Genomic DNA, 26,416 nt, shown 5'->3' with positions numbered 1-26,416 from the left:
ACAAGCCCAGGGCTCCCACTGGTTCAGCGGTATTGGTGTGTTGCAATGATTTTATATGTTTATATGGGGAAAATATGTGCTGTGTATTTAATATCCAAACGTTACTTAAAATGCTATGATGCTAATGACTTATATAACCATATAACAATTACAGCACGGAAACAGGCCATCTCTCCCCTTCTAGTCCGTGCCGAACGCTACTCTGACCTAGTCCCACCGACCTGCACTCAGCCCACAACCCTCCATTCCTTTCCTGTCTATATACCTATCCAATTTTTCTTTAAATGATAATATCGAACCTGCCTCTACCACTTCTACTGGAAGTTCGTTCAACACTTACTTCAAGCTCCCCTGATAATTGACTTATCACTATATTCATGCGAGGAAAATATGCGCTGTGTGTTTAATATTAAATTTGTTAGATAAACCCTTTTAGAAATGAAATTGAGTGTATTAGCCACTTATCACCGATATTCCGGCAGTGATTAACACGCACCCCCCGCCCCCCCGAACAGAATCGCCAAAAACGATTTATAGGAAAAAGCGTACACGCATGTGCATTGGTGCCTGCGCAAGGCTTCATGGTCATTGTAGTCTTTTCGGGGTAAACCCAGCGTATTCGACTGCTACTCTCGTCCGTTGGCAACCCTACCACCACCACCGCCCCCCCACCCCCACCCCCCGGTCGGCCGGTCGGCAAGAATATTGTCAATATGAAACCTCCGCAGTGCGAGAAAGGTTGGGGATCCCTTCTGTAGACAACCCCTCTATGGCATCCACCTTTTCTGCAGCCGTGACACTATCTCTGATCAACAGTGCCACGCCCCCACCTCTTTTGCTTCATTCCCTGTCCTTTCTGAAACATCTAAAACCTGGCACTTGAAGTAACCATTCCTGTCCCTGAGCCATCCAAGTCTCTGTAATGGCCACCACATCATATCTCCAAGTTTTTAATGCTTAAAAATTCAAGTTTGGATTGGATCAGAATTATCAAACCAGTACATAGTGGGAAATGGCACACCTCAAGGTAGTGTGATTAGCCCGTTACTTTTCATCATTATGATCAATGATGTCTTCACAAGGTACCAGTGGATATAGGTAGGTCACTGTTTGAGGATGATGGGGCCTTATGGAAAAGAGGCAGGAACATGGAGCATATAATCAGGAAACTACAAGAAACAATTGATGAAGTGGTGGAGTGGGGTTATGATTGGGGATATAGATTTTCAGTAGAAAAAACTCAAACTGTATTTTTCACCAGGAAAAGAATTGAGGTAGGGAAGAAATAAAGGATGTATGGGATTGAATTAGAAAGGGTTGGATCATTTAAATTTCTGGGAGTTATATTTGATTCACAATTAACGTGGGCAGACCATATCAGGAAAGTTGAGGAGAAATGTAAAAAAGTAATAAATGGGATGAAATGTTTGACTGGTAGGGAATGGGGAGTAAGTTGTTCAGCGTTGAAGAGAATGTATATGGCTTTAGTAAGATTAGTGTTGGACTATGGAAAGATAGCATATAGATCAGCAGCTAGGTCTCTTATAAGGAAACTGGATGTGATTCAGGCTCAGACTTTGAGAGTGTGCAGTGGGGCTTTTAAAACATCACCAGTATGAGCCCTACGGGTAGAAATAGGAGTAATGCCTTTGGAACTAAGAAGGATGCGATTGATGGCAAACTACTGGGCTAACTTGCAGGGACACAATGATTCTCACCCTGCTGAAGGAGTGTTGCAGGAGTGCTGGGAAAATGGGAGGTTTCAGAGGGATAACTTTAGTCGGGTAGGGAATGATATTGCTAAAGAATGTGGAGAGTTTGATCTAAGGATAAGTCCTTCAGTATTTAGTTGTAGCTCCATGGAAGCTTGTATGGCCTGACATAGACTGGCATTTGTTAGAGGTAAAAAGGAAATGAAAATATAACACTGATTTGGTAAGTGCATTTAACTGTCGTGATGGAAAAGTATGGTGATTATACTCAGATTTATACGGATGGTGCTAAGGAACCTGAAACAGGAGTGACAAGGTTTGGGGTGGCTATACCAGCAAAAGAAATTGGAATCAGCAGAAGAACATCTAATAAGTTAGGGGTGTATACAGTGGAGATACTGGCAGTGTTGGTTGTGTTGCGATGGGTGGAGAAAGCTAGACAAGTCAAAGTGTTGATATGCTCAGATTCATCCTCAGTTCTAGCAAGTTCAAGGTCTTTTCACTCAAACAGTTGGCAAGATGTACTTTATGAAGTCCTTCAGTCAGTCACAAGAATTGCAAATCAGGGAGGTCAGGTAAAATTTCCATGGGTTCCAGCACATGTAAGAGTGAAGGGGAATGAGAGGGTGGATGAGTTGGCAAAGAGGGCGTTAAAGAAAGAAAATGTAGAAATGCACATTAGTATCAGTAAAGCAGAGGTTAAGTGTGTAATCTGGGGAAAAAAAATCAACCAAATGTGGCAAGAAAGATGGGACAGGGAGGGGAAAGGGAGGTATTTATATCAAATACAAAAAAGTTTTTGCAGGTACTAGGGTAGGTAATGGAAACAGAAGAGAGGAAATTGTGTGGACTAGGTTAAGGCTGGAGCACTGTGCATTAAACAAAACATTGAAAATGATAGGGAAACACCAGACAGGATTGTGTGAGGAATATCAGGAAGAGGAGTCAGTAGAACATGTAGTTCTGAGTTGCAGGAAGTATGGGATACAGAGAGAGATGATGAGAATTAATCTAAGGGAACTAGGAGTGCAAGAATTCATATTAAAAGGGTTGCTGGGCATGGCTGAGAGAGCACAGGTCAGGGTATTTTTAGCTTTCTTAAGGGGTACAGGATTTTTTTTATAGGATATGATGGATAAGCAGGAATAGGGTACTAGGATGGCCAAAGATGGGAGGATAAAGTGTAGGTTAGGGTATGTGTGTGTGTCTGATTGTGTGAAGGGATTTGGAATGTAAGTCTATTGCACACTCCGGAGCAGAAGGTGGTGGTAATGCACCACTAAGCTGGGTGCCAACCACCGTAAAACAGGAAGATATCTCCAAGTTCTGATCCACGCTGTAAGCTCATCTGCTTTGTTCACAACACTCTTTACATTAAAATAGACACATCTCAAACCTTTGGTCTGAGCGCGTCCCTTCTCTGTCTCCTACCTATCCTCCCTCTCGCACTGTCTACAAGCTTTTTCTATTTGTGAGCCAACCTCCTCTTCCCCAGTCTCTTCAGTTCGGTTCCCACCTCCCAACAATTCTAGTTTAAACTCTCCCCATTTAAACTCCCCGTCAGGATATTGGTCTCCTTGGGATTCAAGTGCAACCTGTCCTTTTTGTACAGGTCACACCTGTCCCAAAAGAGGTCCCAGTGATCCAGAAATCTGAATCCCTGCCCCCTGCTCCAATCCTTCAACCACACGTTTATCCTCCACCTCACTCTATTCCTATTCTCACTGTCATGTGGCACAGGCAGTAATCCTGAGATTACTACCTTTGTGGTCCTGCTTCTCAACTTCCTTCCTAACTCCCTGTACTCTTTTTCAGGACCTCTTCCCTTTTCTTACCTATGTAATTGGTACCAATATGCACCATGACCTCTGGCTGTTTTTCCTCCCACTGCAGGATATCTTGGACACAATCTGAAACATCCCAGACCCTGGCACCTAGGAGACAAACTACCATCCGAGGTTCTTTCCTGCATCCACAGAATTGGCTGTCTGACCCCCTAACTATAAAGTCCCCTATCACTACTGCCTTCCTCTTCCTTTCCCTACCCTTCCGAGCCACAGGGCCAGACTCTGTGCCAGAGGCATGGCCACTGTTGCATCCCCAGGTAGGCTGTCTTCCCCCTGCCCCCCCCCAAACAGTACTCAACCAGGAGAATTTATTGTCAAGGGGTACAGCCACAGGGGTACTCTCTAGTACCTGACTCTTCCCCTTCTCCCTCCTGACTGTGACCCACTTGTCTGTCTCCTGTGGCCCCGTTGTGACCACCTGTCTATAACTCCTTTCTATCACCTCCTCGGTCTCCCTGACCAGGCGAAGGTCATCGAGCTGCATCTCCAGTTCCCAAACCCGGTCCCTTAGGAGCTGCAGCTCGACACATCTGGTGCAGATGTGGCCATCCGGGAGGCTGGGAGACTCCAGGACCTCCCACATCTGACACTGAGCACAGAAAACTGGCCTCACACACATACTTACTCCTTTCCGCAAACAACACAGGTAGACCTACCTCGCCTCGTGCCGTTACCGTCTAAGCTCTTTGAGCCAAAGCCCAATCACTCTGCTGCCTCTCACTCCACTGCCCGCTAGATATGGTGGTGGTCTTTTTAAACCTTTCATGCTGTACTGGCTGACATCACGCGCGTACAATACTTGCTTTGAAATATATGCAGCTCAGGACACTGGTCTTACCATACTCAATCTTTTGATTCCTGACCTTGTCTGAGGTCTTAACAACATCTGCCTCCAAAACCTCTCCACTAACTCTTCTGGCACTCTGGCTCCCAACGCCCTACAACTCTATTTTAAACCCCACCATGTAACGCATTACATGGTGCATCGAGGTAGTGCAATAACCGAGTGCAGAATGCTGTGTTATATTTACAGAGAAAATGCAGTACAGGCAGAAAATAAGGTGCAAGGTCATAACGAGTGGATTGTGAGGTAAGGAATCTATGTTATTATACAAGAGGACCATTTAATCATCTTTTAACAGCAATGTACAAACTGTCCTCGAGCTTGATGGTTCGTGCTTTCAAGCTTCTGGACCTCCTGCTTGATGAAGGAAGGGAGAAGACAGAATGTATGGGGTGGGTGGGATCTCTGATTATGCTGTTGCTTTACTGAAGAAGCTGGAAATTGAGGCAATGTCAGTCCTCAGAGGGGAGGCTGGTTTGCATGATGGGCTGGGCTGCATTCACAACCCTTTTCCATCTCTTGTGGAGTTTGCGAAGAAAAGAAGTGGAAACCAGACGGGGATTTTAAAATCTTGGAAGAATTGCATATCAGTGAAGCCAGGGTGATCTGCAGGCCCGGTGATATGACAGATATTATGGTGAGGTCGCCTGATGACTTGTTCTCTATGTTGCTTTAGGAGCCCTCAATTCCCAGATGGACCAAGTTCTTCGCTGTTTCTCACACCACCATACTCCATGAGCAACAGCTTCAACAACCCTGACCCCTACTATTGGCAAGCTATGGTGAGTGTGAAGTTATTGATGAAGTCCTGATGAAATATTGATCAGTCCCGATGAAGGGTCTTGGCCCGAAACATCAACCGTTCATTCCCCTCCATTGATGCTGCCTGACCTTTTGTGTTCCTCCAGCATTGTGTGTGACCTACTGTGTTCCTCCAGCATTGTGTGTGTGTGTGCATTGAATGAATTCACTTTATTTCTTACATCCTTCACATACATGAGGAGTAAAACTCTTTACGTTCCGTCTTCAACTAAATGTTCAATCATTGTAATTTATAATAAACAGAACAGTCAATATAACATAGAAATCCACTCAAATCAGCGAAAGTTAATCAGTCTGATATCCTGGTGGAAGGAGCTGTCTCGGAGCCTGTTGATCCTGGCTTTTATGCTACGGTACCATTTCCAGGATGGTAGCAGCTGGAATAGATTGTGGTTGGGGTGACTTGGGTCCCCAATGATCCTATGGGCCCTTTTTTCACACCTGTCTTTGTAAATGTCCTGAATCATGGGAAGTTCACGGATGCTCTGGGCTGTCTGCACCACTCTCTGCAGAGTCCTGCGATTAAGGGAGGTACAGTTCCCATACCAGGCAGTGATGCAGCCAGTCAGGATGCTCTCAATTGTGCCCCTATAGAAAGTTCTCAGGACTTGGGGACCCATACCAAACTTCCTCAACCATCTGAGGTGAAAGAGGCTGGTGTGTACAGACCGCGTGAAGTCCTCGGTGATGTGGATGCCGAAGAACTTAAAGCTGTTTACCCTCTCAACCCCAGATCCATTGATGTCAATAGGGGTTAGCCCATCTCCATTCCTCCTGTAATCCACAACCAGCTCCTTTGTTTTTGCGACATTGAGGGAGAGGTTGTTTTCTTGACACCACTGTATTAGAGGTAGGCCACCTCGTTATTGTTTGAGATTAGGCCAATCAGTGTAATGTTGTCGGCAGATTTAATTAGCAGATTGGAGCTGTGGGTGGCGACACAGTCACGCGTAAACAGGGAGTAAAGGAGGGACTTCATCATGAGGGGCTCCTCATTGAGAGTCAGAGAGTTGAAGGTGAGGGAACCCACTCTTACCACCTGCCGGTGATCTGACCAGCCTCTCAAACCATTTGCTCATTATTGAGGTGAGTACGACAGGACACAAGTTGTTCAGTCATGTTCCCTTGGTCTTTTTTGGCACAGGGACAATGGTGGATAATGGTACGAATAGTGTACATGACCTGCTCTTTTCTTCCAGCATTGGGGTTGGATGGGTGTGTGTGTGTGTGTGTGTGTGTGTGTGTGTGTGTGTGTGTGTGTGTGTGTGTGTGCGTGTGTGCGCGTTGCTCAAGATTTCCAGCTTCTGCAGAATCTCTTGTGTTGAAGTTATTGAGCTGTCTGGTTTTGGACACTGGTAGTCCATCTGGTCTGAAGCCGTAGTTTGTGGCTAATTGTCTAGTTTTGGAGGCACTGGTGTATTTCTTACACAATTTTACATTTGCAGTCAGTGGCCACTTTATTAGGTTTCTCCTGTGTCACTGAGTGTATGTTCATGATGACAATCACGACTGACGAGCCCCATCTGCCTGTCCAAATGTGTCAAACAAGCATCACACTATCAATCAACACACATCAAAGTTGCTGGTGAACGCAGCAGGCCAAGCAGCATCTATAGGAAGAGGCGCAGTCGACGTTTCAGGCCGAGACCCTTCGTCAGGACTAACTGAAGGAAGAGTGAGTACTCACTCTTCCTTCAGTTAGTCCTGACGAAGGGTCTCGGCCTGAAACGTCGACTGCGCCTCTTCCTATAGATGCTGCTTGGCCTGCTGCGTTCACCAGCAACTTTGATGTGTGTTGCTTGAATTTCCAGCATCTGCAGAATTCCTGTTGTTTACGTTTAAAATCACACTATCAATGCTCATTGAGAGAATGCCCTTCTTAGGAAAGCAAAGAATCAAGTCTTTAATTGCTATAGCCCCTTCACCACCAGTGGCCTCACAGTGCCAGATGTAGGGTTGATACCCACTTCCGATGCTGTCTGTGTGGAGTTTGTCCTCGTCAGTCACAGCATCCCCAGCATCCAGGACACCTTCAAAAGGTGATGCCTTAAAAAAGTGTCATCCATCATTGAGGACCCCCGTCACCCAGGACAAGCCCTCTTATCACTACCATCAGGGAGGAGGTGCACACACACTCAATGATTCAGGAACAGCTTCTTTCCCTCTGCCTTCAAAATTCAGAATGGAACATGAACCCAAGTACACTACCTCACTTTTTTTGCGCTCTCTTTTTGCACGACTTATTTAATTTTATATATAATATTTCTTGTAATTCATATTTTTTCTTAGTTATACTTTAAAATGTACTGCTGCCGCAAAACGACAAATTTCATGGCATTTGCCAGTGGTATTAAACCTGATTCTAGTTCTCCAGGTTCCTCCACAAAGCCATGTGGAGGTGGTGGGTTAATTAGCTGCTGTACGTGGCTGCCAATGTGTGGGTACCTGGGTAAAGTGTGGACGTAATGGGAAGGAATAAAATAGATTGGTGTAAGATGGCTGTCAATGGGTGCTCAATGGTTGGCATGGACTCGATGGGCTGAAGAGCCTGCTTCCACCCACTCTCTGACTATGACTCGGAGAAATGCAAGAATCATTAATTTTTCATTCATGGGCCTTGTTTCCTTGGCATTAGGGTTTGTTTTTCATCAGTTGCACCTGAGAGACACAAGTGTGCAATCTGCGCTTGTAAAAAGTCCTTAAATATATACAGTATACACACAAAATGCTAGAGGAACTCAGCAGATCAAGCAGCATCTGTGGAGGCAAATAAACAGTCGATGTTTCGGACAGAGTCCCTTCGTTAGGACTTTAAAGGAAGGGAAAGGATGTCAGAATAAAAAGGTGGGGGAGAGGAAGGAGGATAGCTGGAAGATGTTAGGTGAAGTCAGATACGTGAGGAGGGATGATGAAGTAAGCAGCCGGGAGCTGACAAGTGGAAAAGGTAAAGGGCTGGAGAAGAAGGAATCTGACAGGAGAGGAGAGTGGACCATGGGAGAAAGGGACACCAGGGCAAGATGAGAGGCAGGTGAGGAGAAGTAAGAGGCCAGAGTGCAGAATTGCAGAAAAGGGATGGGGAGGGGAAATAAAACAAAGGAGAAATCCCTTTCACACCCTCCCATCTCATCACAGACAGTTAGGCTTCCAACCCCAGGACTGGCCGCGTTCAGACCTTGGCCCCAGACTCTCAGACTCACAGTCAAACCTATGATCAGCGTGTCCTGGGGTTGGTGCCCAAAGGTCAAACCTCTGATCGACATAGGTGAAGTCCGGAGGACAAAGCTGAAGGTGGATGTATGGAGATCAGCAAGTCTGGAGGAACAGACCCAAAGGTCAAGTCTGCACATCTCCTCTCTTTACAATTCAACCCAAGCGTTTCCTGTGCCCCCTCCCTGGGGTATTTCCTGTGCAAACCCTTCCCAAGGCATTTTTTGTGCACCCCCTCCACACTCCCACGGATTTCCTCCACCCACCTCCCCCATGTCCCGAGTTTCCTTTGACTTTGCCTGAGAATTCTTCACTGTGACCTTGACGCAGGCTTTCGAACCACAATGTTGACTTCTGCTATTCACAAAGTACTCTGCAGATGTTGGGGTCAAAGCAACACTCACAACACGCTGGAGGAACTCAGCAGGTCGGGCAGCATCCGTGGAAACGATCAGTCAATGTTTCAGGCCGGAACCTTTGCACCTCCTTTGGTAGAGAGATATCTCCACCCACCACCTGTTATTAGATTAAATGAGTAATTAATAGTACCATGGCAAGGTAGCATAGTGGTTAGCACAAGGATTTACAGAACCAACGACGGGTTCAATTCCCATCACACGGTAGTGTAGTGGTTAGCACAATGATTTACAGTACCAACGATGGGTTCAGTTCCCACCACTGTCTGTAAGGAGTTTGTACATTTTCACCATGACCGTGTGGGTTTCCTCCGGGTGCTCTGGTTTCCTCCCACAGTCCAAAGACATATGGGCTTGTAGGTTAATTAGTTGTCCAGTAATTGGGCTAGAATTAAATCAGGGATTGCTGGGCATTGCGGCTCGAAGAGCCGGAAGGACCTGTTCTGTGCTTGTTCTAGATGATCTCATTAATAATAATCTAGATTGGTTGAGTTTTACTTGTTGCATGTGCATTGGAACATTGAAACACACAGTGAAATGTATGGTTTCACCTCAGCGACCAACACAGTCCAAGGATGTGCTGGGGGAAGCCAGCACATGTTGCCATGCTTTTGGCACCAACATAGCATGCCCACGACACATTAACCATTTAACCAGCAGGCTACTGTGGCACAAGAGATTCTACAGATGCTGGAAGTCTTGAACAACACACACAAAATGCTGGAGAAACTCAGCAAGTTAGGCAGCATCTATGGAGAGGAATAAACAGTCAACATTTCAGGGCTGGAATACACTTCATCAGGACTGGAAGCAGAGGATGCAGGCAAAGCCCTCCCAACCACTGAGCACAATTACATGAAATACTGTCAAAGGAAAGCAGCATCCGTCATCAGAAATCCCCACCACCTAGGCCATACCATCAGGAAGAAGGTACAAGAGCTTCAGGACTTGCAGCACCAGGTTCAAGAACAGTTTCTACCCTTCAACCATCAGGCTCTTGAACAAAAGGGAATAACTTCACTCACTTGCCCATCCATTGAGATGTTCCCACAATCAATGATCTTACTTTAAGGACTCTTTATCTCATTATTTCATGTTCTCATTATTTATTGCTTTATTTATATTTGCATTTACAGTTTGTTGTCTTGAGCACTCTGATCTTTCATTGATCCTGTTATAGTTACTATTCTGTAGATTTGCTGAGTATGCCCACAAGGAAATGAATCTCAGGGTTGTATATGGCGACACCTATGTAGTTTAATAATAACATTTTCTTTGAGCTTTGAAAGGAATACAGTCAGCCCTCCTTATCCGTGAGTTCCGCATGCGCGAATTCAACCAACTGCGAATCAGGAAAACCTGGAAGTTCTCTCTCCAGCACTTGGTGTTCCAGCATTGTTCGCCTCGCGTCTCATTCATTCACTAATTTGTTTCTGTGAAAAAATGGCTCCTAAAAAGCAATTACGTGGTCAAAGCAATTCCTCAAAGGCTAAGAGGGAGCGTAAAGTGCTCTCTCTCGCCGAGAAATTAGAAATACTAGATCTTTTGAAAAGTGGCATGTCGCATTCCGAAGTGGGCCGTAAGGTCGGTAGGAATGAATCGAGCATTCGCACAATAAAGTGGAAAGAAGCTGAAATTTGTGCAAGTGTTAGTGCTAGGGATGGCTGGCTGGTTATGTAAAGTGCTACGGCCTCAAGAACTTAAAGATGACAGGAGAATCGACATCGGCGTTCCCAGAAGAGCTACGATGGTTGTGTCTGTACTGAACATGTACAAATTTTTTTTCCTTGTCATTATTCCCTACAGTATAACAACTATTTACATTGTATTAGTTATTATATGTCAACGGAACAGAAACACTGCGGGCAGCGGGTCCTGTGCTGCCCTGGGTCCCAAGGTCCACCGGCACTGAGACAGGTTAAATAAGGGACTTGAACATCCGCATTGCTTGGTATCCGCAGGGGGTGGTCTCGGAACCAATCCCTCACGGATAAGGAGGGCCGACTGTAATGAAGTAGTATTCTTGGGTTTGTGGACTGCTCAGAAATCTGATAGCAGAGGAAAAGCATTGTTGAATGTGGGCCTTCAGACTCCTGTACCTGATTGTAGTAATGAGAAGAGGGCAACTCCTGGTTGGTGAGGATCCTTAATTCAGCCTTTTTGAGACATCGCCTTTTGAAGATGTCCTTGATAGTGGAGAGGCTGGTGCCCATGATGGAGCTGGCTGATTCTGACATCCTCTGTGCAGTGCTGAGGCAATGCGACACTGTCCTGATAAACACCTCTGTTTCTTCCCCTCCCTGGATACTGCCTGACCTGCTATGCTACAGTTTCACTAAGACAGTCCGTTCTTTCTTTCAGATGAATTCCTACGCACTGCAGCAGTATCACCTCCATTCCCAGATACTTCAACAACAGCAAGGATACTACCAGCCGTTTTCCCAGCAGGTCAGAGCACCGATGCCCCCGATCCCCTACTACGGCCAGCCACAGAGCTTCACGGCCAGGCCCGGCCCTCCTGTGCAGGACAGCTGGCCATCACAGGACCCCGACCACGGGAGCGGCCGCGACAGTGCAGGAGGCAAGAGTGTGGGTTCGGACTCCGACAGTGACAGCAGAGGCCAAGCGTTCCAGAGCTTTGGCAAGCATGTGTACAGGAAGCACAAATCCAAAAAGAAGAAATACTGACAGTGGGAGAAGGGCTGGTCTCGGAGGAGACATTTAAGCAATCCAGCTGCTTCAACAGACACTGACTTAAGCTAAACACTCTGATGTTGTTGGACTAGGTTGCATTGGTTGTATGGAACTGTACAAAAGTCTTAGGCACCTATGTATAGCTAGGGTTCCTAAAACTTTCAAACAGTTCTGTACGAAGGCAGGGTTAATTTGGCAAAGGAGAGTGAGCATCACTCACACACGGACAGCCACAGTGTTGTTACTGGCTTGAAGGGAAGTGTGGGAATCATCTGGTTGGCCAGGCCACTTATATGGTTGAAATCACATCTCTCCAGTCTTGGAGCGCAGCTAGAAATATATATTGGAGCTGCAGCCTGCTGTTGTTACTACGACTACATTCATGAGAGAGATTTGAATGAATGAATTTAAGAGCAAGATACACAAAATGCTGGAGGAACTCAGCAGGTCAGGTAGCATCGATGGAAATGAATAAGCCTTTCAAGGTCGACACCCTTCATCAGGACTCATGAAGTCTCAGCCTAAAACGTCGACTGTTTATTAATTTCCATAGATGCTGCCTGACCTCCTGAGTTTCTCCAGCACTGTGTGTGTTACACTCTGGATTTCCAGCATCTGCAGTATCTCTTGTGTTTAAGAGCGATGCCCGAGCAGTGTATTATAGATCTCGCTGTTGCATTAGTCCAGGGTGTGATATTCCTTCTGGTGGGACTAAATGAGTGTAACCAGCCCTTGCACTTGGCCAAGCAGAGGGGTAAAAAGGCACCCATTTTGTGCAATTGGTACTGTACATTTGAAAGCACTGTGTACTGTGTCCCTGTCTGTCCCTGATTCTCAGTACCTCCATACTGCAAACACCGAACTGCCGGGTTTACTCATTAAATCTGAATTAGCTGCATGTTTGTCACCTTCAGAAATTAAATATTATTGCTCTCAGATCAGTCCTCATGTTTTAAAAAGGTGCTAATGTTCCTTGTACATTGAAAGCCCCAGACAGAGCAGATGTGGAGAGGATGTTTCCTATGATGGGGAGTCTAGGACCAGAGGGCACAGCCTCAGAACAGAGGGATGTCCATTTAGAACAGAGATGAGGAGGAATTTCTTTATCCAGAGGGTGGTGTATTCACTGACACAGGTGGCTGTGGAAGCCAAGTCCCTGGGTATAGGTTCCTGATTAGTCAGGGTGTCAAAGGTTATGGTGAGAAAGCTGCAAAATGAGGTTGGAGGGGGATAATAAATCAGCCATGAGGGAATGCCAGGGCAGATGTGATGGGCTGAATGGTCAAATTCTGCTCCTCTGTCTTATGGTATTGATGAAGAGCACTTCCTTATTCAACTAATTGTCATTCAACCATACATGAATACAGCCAAATGAAACTGTGTTTCTCTGGAGCCAAGGCGCAAATCACAGTACCAACAGCACACAGCACATATAATTATGATAGCAGAAAACCGTGCAGTCAAAAAAATTAACGTCAGCCCAAGTCTGAGAGTGACATGGCCGTAAAATGTTGATACATGGGATGTTGCCGCGGTTCAGCCTGTTCTTCCACTAAATGACCTCCAGAGGGCAGCACCAAGCAGACACTTGATTGTCCATTGAGGTGTAATCCAGCCATTTGCCCAAAACTGAAGGAGGGCATGATGAAAGGCCACAGCTCAGCATCCTCCCACTGGTCACTTTGCTTCACAGCACCCTCTTCACCAATTTGAAGAGGAACACCAAGTCCCCAACCTGACGATGTGAACATCAATTTCTCCAGCTTCCAGTAACCACTCTGCTCTGTTCTCCCCCACCCCCCTTATCCCTTAACACGCTGACCCCACCCTCTCGATCTGCCCATCAACCACACTCCAGTTCCCCTCCTTACCTTTCTTTCTTTATTAATCTTTTTGTTGATTTAAAAGGAGCATAAATACAATCAAGAGAATTATCTCAAATATATATATCAGTAACAATATAAACTGAGATTAAGATAGACATTGTCAAAATCATAGATATTGTTAAACTAGTATAAAATATATAATAAAAAAATGAAAATAGCAATTCTCCTCTTATAAGTTTATGAAGAGAAAAGAAAAAACATTGAGTTTTAAATGAAGAGAGGAAAAAACCCACTACACTACATAAAAAAAAGAACAAAAAAGACTGGGCAGTCCATTTTGAGGATACGACCAAAAAAAGACTTTCTGATCAAATCTAAAACTTTGAAAAAAGAGATTGAAAGAGTAATAAATCAAATTAAATGAAAATATTGGATAAAAGGTCACCAGATTTGCTCAAAAGTATCAAATGCCCGACTTCTTATTTTCTCTAAACTTAAACAGGACATAATGGAGGAGAGCCAATAAACCTCCTTACCTTTATTCAGTGATGCACTGTCCTCTCCTGTCAGATTCCATCTGCAGCCATTAGTCACTTCCACCTATCACCTCCCAGCTTCTTACATCATTCCTACTCCTCCCCCCCCCCCATCCCTACCCGCCTAACTTCCCCTTTTCACACCTGGATCCACCTATCACCTGCCAGCGCTCGCTCGCTCTACCAACTCCCCTCCACCCTTTTATACTGACCCTCATTCCCGTCCTGAAGAAAGGTCGCAACCCAAAATACTGATTGCTTCTTCTCCACCATAGACGCTGCCTGACCTGCTGAATCCCTAACCAAGAGAGAACCTGCAGGTGTTGGAAATCCAAGAAACACACGCAAAATGCTGGAGGAACGTCAAAGGGTCTCGGCCCAAAATGTCGATTGCACTTTTTTCCATAGATGCTGCTTGGCCTGCTGAATTCCTGAAGCATTTTGTGTGAATTGCTCCTGATTTGCAGCATGTGCAGAATCAGATGTGTGAACACCGAGGTCTTTACAGATGCGGTCATAGGCCAGGGTTCACTCCCTCCCCACTGTTATGCGTCCAGTACCATTCCAGAAGGGACAGTCACACACACTCCCAGCGGTGTTACAATTAACAAACATGCTTACTATGAGCTGGAGAGAACTTGGACATCAAATTAGATTCTGTTTCAGATTTATTTATCACATAGTGTCATAGAGCACCACAGCACAGAAACAGGCCCTTTGGTCTATCTAGTCTGTTCAAGCTATTATATTGTCTAAACCCATTGACCTGCACCTGGACCATAGCGGACCATACCCCTCCCATCCTTGTGTGTGTGTGAACTGTTAGAAAATGCACATTGAAAGGTCCAGTGAAATGTACTATTGCATGAACAACCAATGCAACCTGAGGAAGTGCTGGAGGCAGCCCGCAAGTCTCACTGCACATTCCAGCAGCGACATAGCAAGCCTATCACGTTCAGCAGGACGACACAAACATTAACAACCACAGAACAAAACAAGACAACAACAGCAAAAGACTCGCAGGGTTGCAGGCACTAGGGCTCCAGTCTCCAATTCCTGGCCCAGACTCCCAGACACTAACCCTCTAACTTCCAGACTCACGAACACTGGAAATCCAACCTCCTTTCCTGGCCCAGACTCCCAGACACTGACTCTCTAGCCTGCACTCCCTGGCCCAGACTAGCAGACACGAGGGATCCACCCTCTGGTCTCTGGCCCAGACTCGCAGACTCAACCTTTGGGCTTGTTCCTCTGGACTCCCTGACTTCAGGCTTTTTACCATTAAACCCCAGGTGGGTGGAAGGGAAGGAGCACAGTGCTATAGCGGTAAGCACCAGTGCATGTGCAGCACCAGGTTGATGTAGGGTGCTGGACACTCAGAGTGCAATCACACGCTCTCACTAGCAGCACTACATCAATGTGAACAATGTCAGTCTACTGCACAAAGCAGGTAGTGGAACACCTTTTGACCCATAAAATCATAGAACTTGGGAGCAGGATTGGGTTATTCTGCCCATTGAGTCTGCTCCACCATTCCATCTTGGCTGATTTATTATCCTTCTTAACCCCATTCTCCTGCTTTAACATAGAAACATAGAATAGTACAGCACATTACAGGCCCTTCGGCCCACCATGTTGTGCTGACCCTCAAACCCTGCTTCCCATATAACCTCCCAACTTAAATTCCTCCATATACCTGTCTAGTAGTCTCTTAAACTTCACTAGTGTATCTGCCTCCACCACTGACTCAGGCAGTGCATTCCACGCACCAACTGAGTAAAAAAACTTCCTCTAATATCCCCCTTGAACTTCCCACCCTTTACCTTAAAGCCATGTTCTCTTGTATTGAGTAGTGGTGCCCTGGGGAAGAGGCGCTGGCTATCCACTCTATCTATTCCTCTTAATATCTTGTACACCTCTATCATGTCTCCTCTCATTCTCCTTCTCTCCAAGGAGTAAAGCCCTAGCTCCCTTAATCTCTGATCATAATGCATACTGTCTTAAACCAGGAAGTATCCTGGTAAATCTGCTCTGTACCCTTTCCAATGCTTCCACATCCTTCCTATAGTGAGGTGACCAGAACTGGACACAATACTCCAAGTGTGGCTGAACCAGAGTTTTATAGGGCTGCATCATTACCTCGCGACTCTTAAACTCTATCCCTCGACTTATGAAAGCTAACACCCCATAAGCTTTCTTAACTACCCTATCTACCTGTGAGGCAACTTTCAGGGATCTGTGGACATGTACCCCCAGATCCCTCTGCTCCTCCACACTACCAAGTATCCTGCCATTTACTTTGTACCCTGCCTTGGAGTTTGTCCTTCCAAAGTGTACCACTTCACACTTCTCCGGGTTGAACTCCATCTGCCACTTCTCAGCCCACTTCTGCATCCTATCAATGTCTCTCTGCAATCTTCGACAATCCTCTACACTATCTACAACACCACCAACCTTTGTGTCATCTGCAAACTTGCCAACCCACCCTTCTACCCCCACATCCAGGTCGTTAATAAAAATCACGAAAAGTAGAGGTCCCAGAACAGACCCTTGTGGGACACCGCTAGTCACAATCCTCCAATCTGAATGTACTCTGTCCACCACAACCCTCTGCCTTCTGCAGCCAAGCCAATTCTGAATCCACCTGGCCAAACTTCCCTGGATTCCGTGCCTTCTGACTTTCTGAATAAGCCTACCATGTGGAACCTTGTCAAATGCCTAACTTAAATCCATGTAGATCACATCCACGGCACTACCCTCATCTATATGCCTGGTCACCTCCTCAAAGAACTCTATAAGGCTTGTTAAACACGATCTGCCCTTCACAAAGCCATGCTGACTGTCCCTGATGATGATTATGAAGACACGTAGTCCTCTTTTATTGTTATTTAGTAATGCATGCATTAAGAAATGATACATTACTTCCTCCGGTATATCAGAAAACACAGGACAAACCAAGGCTGAAAAAACTGACAAAACCACATAATTATAACATATAGTTTCAACAGTGTAACAATACCATAACTTGATGAAGAAGTCCATGAGCACAGTAAAAGTTCAAAGTTTCTCAAATGTCCCACATCTCACGCAGACGGAAGAAGGAAGAAAAACTCTCCCTGCCATGCCGACCACAATCCGATTCTGAGTCATCCGAAACTTCAAGCTCTGATCAGCTCTCTGACACCGAGTACTGAGCGGCATCTCTATCCGAACGATTCGACCTCCTTCTCGGTCACCAAAAGCAGGCAAGGCCGGGGATTTTGAGGCCTACCCTCCGAAAGATTCCCAACCACACAGTAACGACAGCAGCGAACGGGCGTTTCAGAAATGTCTCCAGATGTTCCTCTGTGCTTTCACGTCCGTTCTCCATCAAATCAGAATTGTCCACGGCCCCTATTTAACAGATACGATATCATTTTCACTGGAGAGCTGCGCACACGTGGCGCGCTGCCATCTTCTCCTGCCGCCTAGTATCAGACCATGATTCTCTAAATCCCCATAGATCCTATCTCTGAGAATCTTTTCCAACAGTTTTCCCACCACAGACGTAAGGCTCACTGGTCTATAATTACCCAGACTATCCCTACTACCTTTTTTGAACAAGGGGACAACATTCGCCTCCCTCCAATAATCCGGTACCATTCCCGTGGACAACGAGGACATAAAGATCCTAGCCAGAGGCTCGGCAATCTCTTCTCTCACCTCGTGGAGCAGCCTGGGGAATATTCTGTCAGGCCCCGGGGACTTATCTGTCCTAATGTATTTTAACAACTCCAACACCTCCTCTCCCTTAATATCAACATGCTCCAGAACATCAACCTCACTCATATTGTCCTCACCATCATCAAGTTCCCTCTCATTGGTGAATACTGAAGAGAAGTATTCATTGAGGACCTCGCTCACTTCCACAGCCTCCAGGCACATCTTCCCACCTTTATCTCTAATCGGTCCTACCTTCATTCCTGTCATCCTTTTGTTCTTCACATAATTGAAGAATGCCTTGGGGTTTTCCTTTACCCGATTCACCAAGGCCTTCTCATGCCCCCTTCTTGCTCTCCTCAGCCCCTTCTTAAGCTCCTTTCTTGCTACCCTATATTCCTCAATAGATCCATCTGATCCTTGCTTCCTAAACCTCATGTATGCTGCCTTCTTCCACCTGACTAGATTTTCCACCTCACTTGTCACCCATGGTTCCTTCACCCTACCATTCTTTATCTTCCTCACCCGGTCAAACTTATCCCTAACATCCTGCAAGAGATCCCTAAACATCGACCACATGTCCATAGTACATTTCCCTGCAAAAACATCATCCCAATTCACACCCGCAAGTTCTAGCCTTATAGCCTCATAATTTGCCCTTCCCCAATTAAAAATTTTTCTGTCCTCTCTGATTCTATCCTTTTCCATGATAATGCTAAAGGCCAGGGAGCAGTGGTCACTGTCCCCCAGATGCTCACCCACTGAGAGATCTGTGACCTGACCCGGTTCGTTATAATACTAGATCTAGTATGGCATTCCCCCTGGTCGGCCTGTCCACATACTGTGACAGGAATCCATCCTGGACACACTTAACAAACTCTGCCCTGTCTAAACCCTTGGAACTAATCAGGTGCCAATCAATATGAGGGAAGTTAAAGTCACCCATGATAACAACCCTGTTGTTTTTGGACCTTTCCAAACTCTGCCTCACAATTTGCTCCTCGTTATCTCTGCTGCTACCAGGGGGCCTATAGAATACCCCCAGTAGAGTAACTGCTCCCTTCCTGTTCCTGACTTCCACCCATATTGACGCAAAAGAGGATCCTGCTACATTACCCACCCTTTCTGTAGCTGTAATAGTATCCCTGACCAGTAATGCCACCCCTCCTCCCCTTTCCCCCCTTCTCTATCCCTTTTAATGCACGGAAATCCAGGAATATTGAGAATCCATTCCTGCCCTGGTGCCAGCCAAGTCTCTGTAATGGCCACTACATCATAATTCCATGTATATATCCAAGCTCTCAGTTCATCACCTTTGTTCCTGATGCTTCTTGCATTGAAGTACACGCACTTTAGCCCTTCTACCTTACTATCTTCACACTGTTTATTCTGCTTCTCTTTCCTCAAAGCCTCTCTGTATATGTTAGATTTGGCTTTACTCCATGCACTTCTTTCACTGCTCTATCGCTCCGGGTCCCATCCCCCTTGCAAATTAGTTTAAACCCTCCCGAACCACGCTAGCAAACCTACCTGCAAGGATATTGCTCCCCCTCGAGTTCAGGTGCAACCCATCCAATCTGTACAGGTCCCACCTTCCCCAGAAGAGATCCCAATGATCCAAAAATCTAAAACTCTGCTCCCTGCACCAACCCCTCAGCCACGCATTCAACTGCCATCTCCTCCAATTCTTACCATCACTATCACATAGTACTGGCAGCAATCCTGAGAACATCACCCTTGAGGTCCTGTTCTTCAGCCTTCTACCTAGTTCCCGAAACTCACACTTCAGGACCTCATCCCTCTTCCTGCCTATGTCATTGGTGTCAATATGTATCACGACTTCCGGTTGCTTTCCCTCTCGTACCAGGATGTTGTGCACCCGGTCAGAGACATCCCGGACCCTGGCACCCGGGAGGCAACAAACCATGCGGGTATCCTTCTCATGTCCACAAAATCTCCTGTCTGCTCCCTTGACTATAGAGTCTCCAATGACGACAGCTCTCCTCTTCTCCGTCCCACCCTTCAGCACCACCGGGTCAGACTCAATGCTGGAGGCCCTGCCACCTTGGCTCACACCTGGTCGGTCATCCCGGCCAACAGTATCCAGGACGGTAAACTTATTATTCAGGGGAATGGCTACAGGGGTGCTCTGCACTACCTGTCTGCTCACCTTCGCTTTCCCCCCTCTGACTGTCACCCAACGACCTGCTTCCGACAGCCTAGGTGTGACTACCTCCCTGTAGCTCTCATCTATGACTGCCTCATTCTCCCTTACGAGTCGAAGGTCATCCAGCTGCTGCTCCAGATTCCTTTCTCCCAGTAACTTTTGACACCCTGACTAACCAGGAATATATCAACCTCTGCTTTAAATATACTAAATTACTTGGCCTCCACAGCAGTCCATGGCAACGAATTCTGCAGATTCATCTTACTCTGTCTAAAGAAATTCCTCCTCATCTCTGTTCTGTCACCCCTGCTGTTCTTCATTGTTCCCTCATCCCCACCTCCCAACTCCTGTTCATCATTGTTCTCTCACCCCACACCTCCCATTCCTCTTGCCCCACCTCCCATTCCTCATAGTTCCCTCATCCCCACCTTCCAACTCGTGTTCCTCATTATTCTCTCAACCCACACCTCCCATTCCTCATAGTTCCTGCACCCCACACCTCCCGTTTCTACCTCCTTCCCAAGATCCACAAACCCGCTTGTCCAGGTAGTCCCATTGTTTCAGCTTGTTCCTGTCCCCCTGAACTCATATCAGCATACCTCGACTCTGTTTTATTCCTCCCCACCCCACCCCCAGTTCAGTCCCTTCATACCTACATCCGTGAAACTTCGCACACTCTGGAGCTTTTTAATGATTTCAAGTTCCCTGGCCCTGATCATCTTATTTTCACTATGAATGTCCAGTCTCTATACACCTCCATCTCCCACCAGGAAGTCCTCAAAGCTCTCCATTTTTTTTTTTCTGGACACCAGACCCAACCAGTTCCCCTCCACCACCACTCTTTTCCGTCTAGCAAAATTTGTTGTCACTCTAGATAATTTTTCCTTTGGCTCCTCTCACTGCCTTCAAACAAAATATGTAGCCATGGGCACTCACATGGGTCCCAGCTAAGCCTGCCTGTTTATCAGCTACATGAAACCGTCTATGCCTACACTGGTATCACTCCCCAACTTTTCCTACACTACATCGATGACTGCATTGGTGCTGCTTCCTGCACCCATGTGGAGCTTTGCCTCTCACTTGCATCCTGCCCTCAAATTTCCCTGGTCCATTTCCGACACCACCATCCCCCTTCTCGATCTCTCTGTCTCTGTCTCTGGAGATGGCTCATCCATTGATGTCTATTATAAACCCATGGACTCTCTCAGTTACCTGAACTATACCTCTTCCCACCCAGATTACTTGTAAAAACACCATCCCATTTCTCAATTCTTCCATTTCTGCCACATCTGCTCTCAGGATGAGGTTTTTCATTGTCGAACTAAGGAGATGTCCTCCGTCAAAGAAAGGGGCTTCCCTTCCTTCACCATCACCGCTGCCCTCAACTATATCGCTTCCATTTCACACTCATCTGCCCCCTCATCCCATCCTCAAGACATCCCACCAGGGATAAGGTTCCTCTTGTCCTCACCTACCACTCCACCAGCCACCATGTCCAGTACATCGCTCTCTCGCTTTAAGTCGCATCTGGAAATTCCAGTTGGCGGATAATTTCCCTCCACACCGCTCTGACATACTGGGAAATCATGTTCATGGCAGGTTACAGCAGTGGTTTGCCTTTGCCTTCTGCCTGGTGAGTTTCAAGAGATCACCACCTCATGCGGTGGATGACCAGGACGTCCAAGTGCCTTGTCGTGCTCTCAGCGTTCCACTAACGCCTGCTGGCCTGCCTTCTTAACCATTGGACCATTAATCGGTCTCCTCCGCTCAATCTGCCAGGGCCAGACTTCACACGCTGGGACAGGCAAATCCCCTACCTCACCAAGGGTCAAAACCCGTCGGCTACCCTCAGCTGGTTTGGCCCGTCTGCTGAAACAGTTTACCGGGGTGTGGCCGCTGCGTGTGCTACAGCTACTTCGAGCCACAGGTGAGAGCAAAGGTGGACGAGCTGCCCTGAAAAAGGGCACGGCAGGCCCCCCCCCACCAGAGGTCCAGAGGTGCTACCCCTCCCTAGACACCCCATACACCCCAGCACATAATTCTCCATAAATTCCACCATCTCCAGCAGGATCCAACCACCAAGCTCATCTTTCCCTCCCCTCCCCCCACTTTCTGCTTTTCACCGGGATCACTCCCTACGCAACTCCCTCGTCCATTCCTCCTTTCCCACTGATCTCCCAATGGCACTTACCCTTGCAATTGGAACAAGCACTACACCTGCCCCTACACTTCCTCCCTCACTACAATTCAGGACCCTAAAGTGTAGCTCCCAGGTGAGGCTACACGTCACCTGTGAGTCTGTTTGGGTCATCTACTGTATCCGGTGCTCACTATGTGGACTTCTCTATCTTAGTGAGATCCAAAGCAGATTGGGAAACCACTTTGCCCAGCACCTACACTCTGTCTGCCAGAAAAAGTGGGATCTCCCAGTTGCTACCCGTTTTAATTCCACTTCCTGATATGTCTATCCATGGCCTCCTCTACTGTCGTGATAAAGCCACACTCAGGCTGGAGGAGCAACACCTTACATTCCATCTGGGTAGCCTCCAACCTGGTGCCATGAGCATCGATTTCTCAAACTTCTAGTTATGCTTTCCCCTCTCCTTCACCATTCCCCATCCCCTTTGCCCCCTCTCACCTTACCTTCTTGCCCGCCCATCACCTCCCTCTGGTGCCCTTTCCCTTGTCTTTCCTTCATGGCCTTCAGTCCTCTCTTATCAGACTTCCCGTTCTCCAACCCTGTATCTCTTTCACCAATCAACTTCCCAGCTCTTTACTCATCCCTCCCCTTCCCGGTTCCACCTGTCACCTTGTGTTTCTCTCTCCCTTCTCCCACCTTCTAAATCTGCTCCTCGTTGTTTTTTCTCCAGTCCTGCTGAAGGGTGTCAGCCCAAAATATCAACTGTATCTTTTCCTTACAGTAGATGCTGCCTGGCCTGCTGAGTTCCTCCAGCATTTTGTGTGTGTTGACTGTATTCCATCTCATAGTCATAGTCATAGTTATAGTCATAGTCATTCCTTATTGATCCCGGGGGAAATTGGTTTTCGTTACAGTTGCACCATAAATAATAAATAGTAATAGAACCATAAATAGTTAAATAGTAATATGTAAATTATGCCAGTAAATTATGAAATAAGTCCAAGACCAGCCTATTGGCTCAGGGTGTCTGACCCTCCAAGGGAGGAGTTGTAAAGTTTGATGGCCACAGGCAGGAATGACTTCCTATGACGCTCTGTGCTGCATCTCGGTGGAATGAGTCTCTGGCTGAATGTACTCCTGTGCCCAACCAGTACATTATGTAGTGGATGGGAGACATTGTCCAAAATGGCATGCAACTTGGACAGCATCCTCTTTTCAGACACCACCGTCAGAGAGTCCAGTTCCATCCCCACAACATCACTGGCCTTTCGAATGAGTTTGTTGATTCTGTTGGTGTCTGCTACCCTCAGCCTGCTGCCCCAGCACACAACAGCAAACATGATAGCACTGGCCACCACAGACTCGTAGAAACTGTCACTTCTTTGAGCATTTTCCTTGATCCTCTTGTATTAGCCAGGGCTTCTGACCTCAGCACTTTCGTTCTGGCACATTACTCATTTAATAGCCAAAAAAAATCTTTCAGTCCCTCCAACCAAAGAGCATGCCTCCACAGCCTGCTAGGCAGGAGAATCCCACTTTCTGCCTGGTTTGGAGAGAGGTTGAGTGAGCTCAGGCTACCTGCCAGCCTTCCAGTCAAGATGGCACCTGTGTACAATGCTCCTTTGGCTGACATCTTCTGGATAGATCATGAAACCATATATTTCACTTCTTTCATTTCTTTTACGTTTGTGTTGAGTATGATTATTGAACTGTTGGAGCCTGTGATTTGCAGTTTGGAGATCACTTGGGTGTTTCAGCACTCTGCAGTCTCCAAGAGGATTCCAGGAGACAGAGGTAGAGTGTGGGAACCTTGTAGTGAGAAGGCTGCAAGCTGATGTCGACTCCATTTTGCCAATTAACACTTGCATTGTTCGCTGATTAAAGTGACGAGAGAGATTGAAACACTGACTGCCTGCATTTTTTTTTGCAGAATCAGAATCAGGTTTATTATCACCGGCATGTGACGTGAAGTTTGTTAACTTAGCAGCAGCAGTTCAATGCTGTACATAACCTAGCAGAGAGAGAGAAAAAAATAATAATAATAAATAAAATAAAACATAATGAATAAACAAGTAAATCAATTACGTATATTGAATAGATAATTTAAAAATTTGCAAAAACAGAAATGCTGTATAGTAAAAAAAAGTGAGGTAGTGTCCAAAGCTTTATTGCTGGGGGACCGCTGTGCTGCCGGAGAGGAGAGACTGCCCTTTTATCGCTGGTGAGCTAGGTCTGCTATGGAGAGGGAGAATCTTGCCCAGGTTTTCTGCGTTTTGGATGTAGACTTGGACTGTGGACTTTTTTCAGTCTTATGGTTTTTTTGTATTCTGTGCTTTTCACCCGATCTTTCTCATTTTTTTGTGTGTGGGGAGGAGGGATATGGGGTCGATCTGTCTGTTCTATTTTGGTTCCTTTTTTTGTGCGGGGAGGGGGGATTTAGGGGTTGATGATTGTGCTGCCCGTTCTTTTCTTTCTTCGTTTTGTGGCTATCTGGAGAAGAAGAATTTCAGAGTTGTATGCTTTGATCATAAATGAATCTTTGAACCTTTTTGTTCTGGAGCAAAAGCGGATGAGAGGTGACTTGATAAATGTGTATAAATGTGTTTGAATGGTCAGCCAGAGTTGACTTCTCAGGATGGAAGTAGCTAATTTTAAGATGATGGGAGGAAGGTATGGGGGAGATGTCAGAGGTAAGATTTTTTACATAGAGAGTGGTGTGGGCATGGATTTCACTGCCAGGGCAGGTGGTAGAGGCAGATGCATTAGGGATGTTTAACAGATAGTCACATGGATGAAAGAAAAATGGAGGGTTATGTGGGAGGGAAGGGTTGGATTGATCTTAGAGTAGGTTAAGAGGCTGGCAATAACATTGTGGGCCAAAGGGCCTGTACTGTGCTGTAATGTTCTATGTTCCACAGATTCACTACCCTTGCAATGAAGTTTCTCCTCCTCTCAGCCCCAACCCTTACTGTGACCCCTTGTTGTGGATTCCTCAGCTGAGAGGAACATCCTACCCATAATGACCCCAGTGAGCACTCAGTAACACTATTGTAAGTTTCAGAAATTAAAGGTTAACTTTATTTGTCACATGTAGATCAAAACTTGCAGCAAAATTTGTCATTTGCATCAACAACCAACACAGTCCAGGGATGTGCTGGGGTCACGGACACAGACACTTTTGTCTTTTGAATATGGCAATAAACTGGAGCACCCAGAGGAAACCTGCAGATTTTCATGGAGAATACACAAACACCTTACAGGCAACGATGGGAATTGAACCCCTGATCGCTGGCACTGAAAAAGTGTTGTGCTAACTGCGATGTTACTGTGACACCCTGCAGCGACTAAAAAGAAGGTAAAATATGCCCCATTGTGAATATTTTGATTCCAACAGATAACATGCAGATGTGCGACTGAGGGAAGCATACCCGTCACCGTCAGGACTTGCTTTCGTCTGCCAGACAATGTCGGGGTCCTTTCTGGCTGCATTAATATTACTTCAGCCTAGTGAAGCTAATCACAGGTCCTGTCGAAAATGGTGTGCGGAAGCATGCTTGACCTGGAGTGTGTATCTGTCTGTGTGGTGGTGCTAATGTCTGATAATGACGCCATTGCCATCTCCTCAGAATTGCAGTTTGATGACAAGCCCATCCACCCGTTGACTTATAGGGAGAGGGAATATGCAAAACAGGATGTATTATGGATTTCTGCGGTGAGCTCCTCTCCACATTATCCACATAATTTACTGCCCTCCATCGCAATGCTTTTTTATCACCATGGCTGACCCCAATCCCTTTTCCGAACAGTTTCCCCGTATATGCTTTATTTGCTGATGAAATGAAATGTTAACTAAATGGCCACAGTTTGTAGCGGGCGTATTATCTTGTTGAAGAATGGAGTGAAGAATCATTTTGCTTCAGTCAGGAGCTGCTGGCAATCTATTTAACCATCCATGTATTTTATTCTTCTGCCTTTGTCTGTCTCTTTGTTACATCTCGATGTATAGTTTCTTTGGATTCATCGTTCTATAAGATCATAAAACATAGGAGCTGAATTAGGCCATTTAGTTCTGAAATCATTGAAATAGTTATAGTCATACTTTATTGATCCCGGGGGAAATTGGTTTTCGTTACAGTTGCACCATAAATAATTAAATAGTAATAAAACCATAAATAATTAAATAGTAATATGTAAATTATGCCAGGAAATAAGTCCAGGACCAGCCTATTGGCTCAGGGTGTCTGACCCTCCAAGGGAGGAGTTGTAAAGTTTGATGGCCACAGGCAGGAATGACTTCCTATGACGCTCAGTGCTGCATCTCAGTGGAATGAGTCTCTGGCTGAATGTACTCCTGTGCCCACCCAGTACATTATGTAGTGGATGGGAGACATTGTCCAAGATGGCATGCAACTTGGACAGCATCCTCTTTTCAGACACCACCGTCAGAGAGTCCAGTTCCATCCCCACAACATCACTGGCCTTACGAATGAGTTTGTTGATTCTGTT

At 46.1% G+C, this 26,416-nt stretch overlaps 1 protein-coding gene across 4 annotated transcripts in view; it reads left to right on the top strand.

Annotated features, from left to right (window-relative positions):
- LOC134347450 (splicing regulator RBM11-like) overlaps positions 1-26,416 on the top strand; it is a 65,133-nt gene that overhangs the window by 14,879 nt on the left and 23,838 nt on the right. For 2 of the 4 annotated variants that reach the window (XM_063049770.1, XM_063049771.1), the window contains exons 4-5: positions 4,593-4,649; positions 5,080-5,185. In XM_063049770.1, the coding sequence (XP_062905840.1) occupies positions 4,593-4,649; positions 5,080-5,185 (163 nt within the window). Of the gene's footprint in view, positions 1-4,592; positions 4,650-5,079; positions 5,186-11,209; positions 13,463-26,416 lie in introns of those variants that run through there. The other 2 variants (XM_063049768.1, XM_063049769.1) reach the window with 2 other exon arrangements.

This window comes from Mobula hypostoma, chromosome 6 (genome assembly GCF_963921235.1).
Source record: "Mobula hypostoma chromosome 6, sMobHyp1.1, whole genome shotgun sequence".
NCBI classification, from domain to species: Eukaryota; Metazoa; Chordata; class Chondrichthyes; order Myliobatiformes; family Myliobatidae; genus Mobula; species Mobula hypostoma.
Note: the sequence above shows the minus strand (reverse complement) of the source record. Positions and strands in the feature narration are given on the sequence as shown.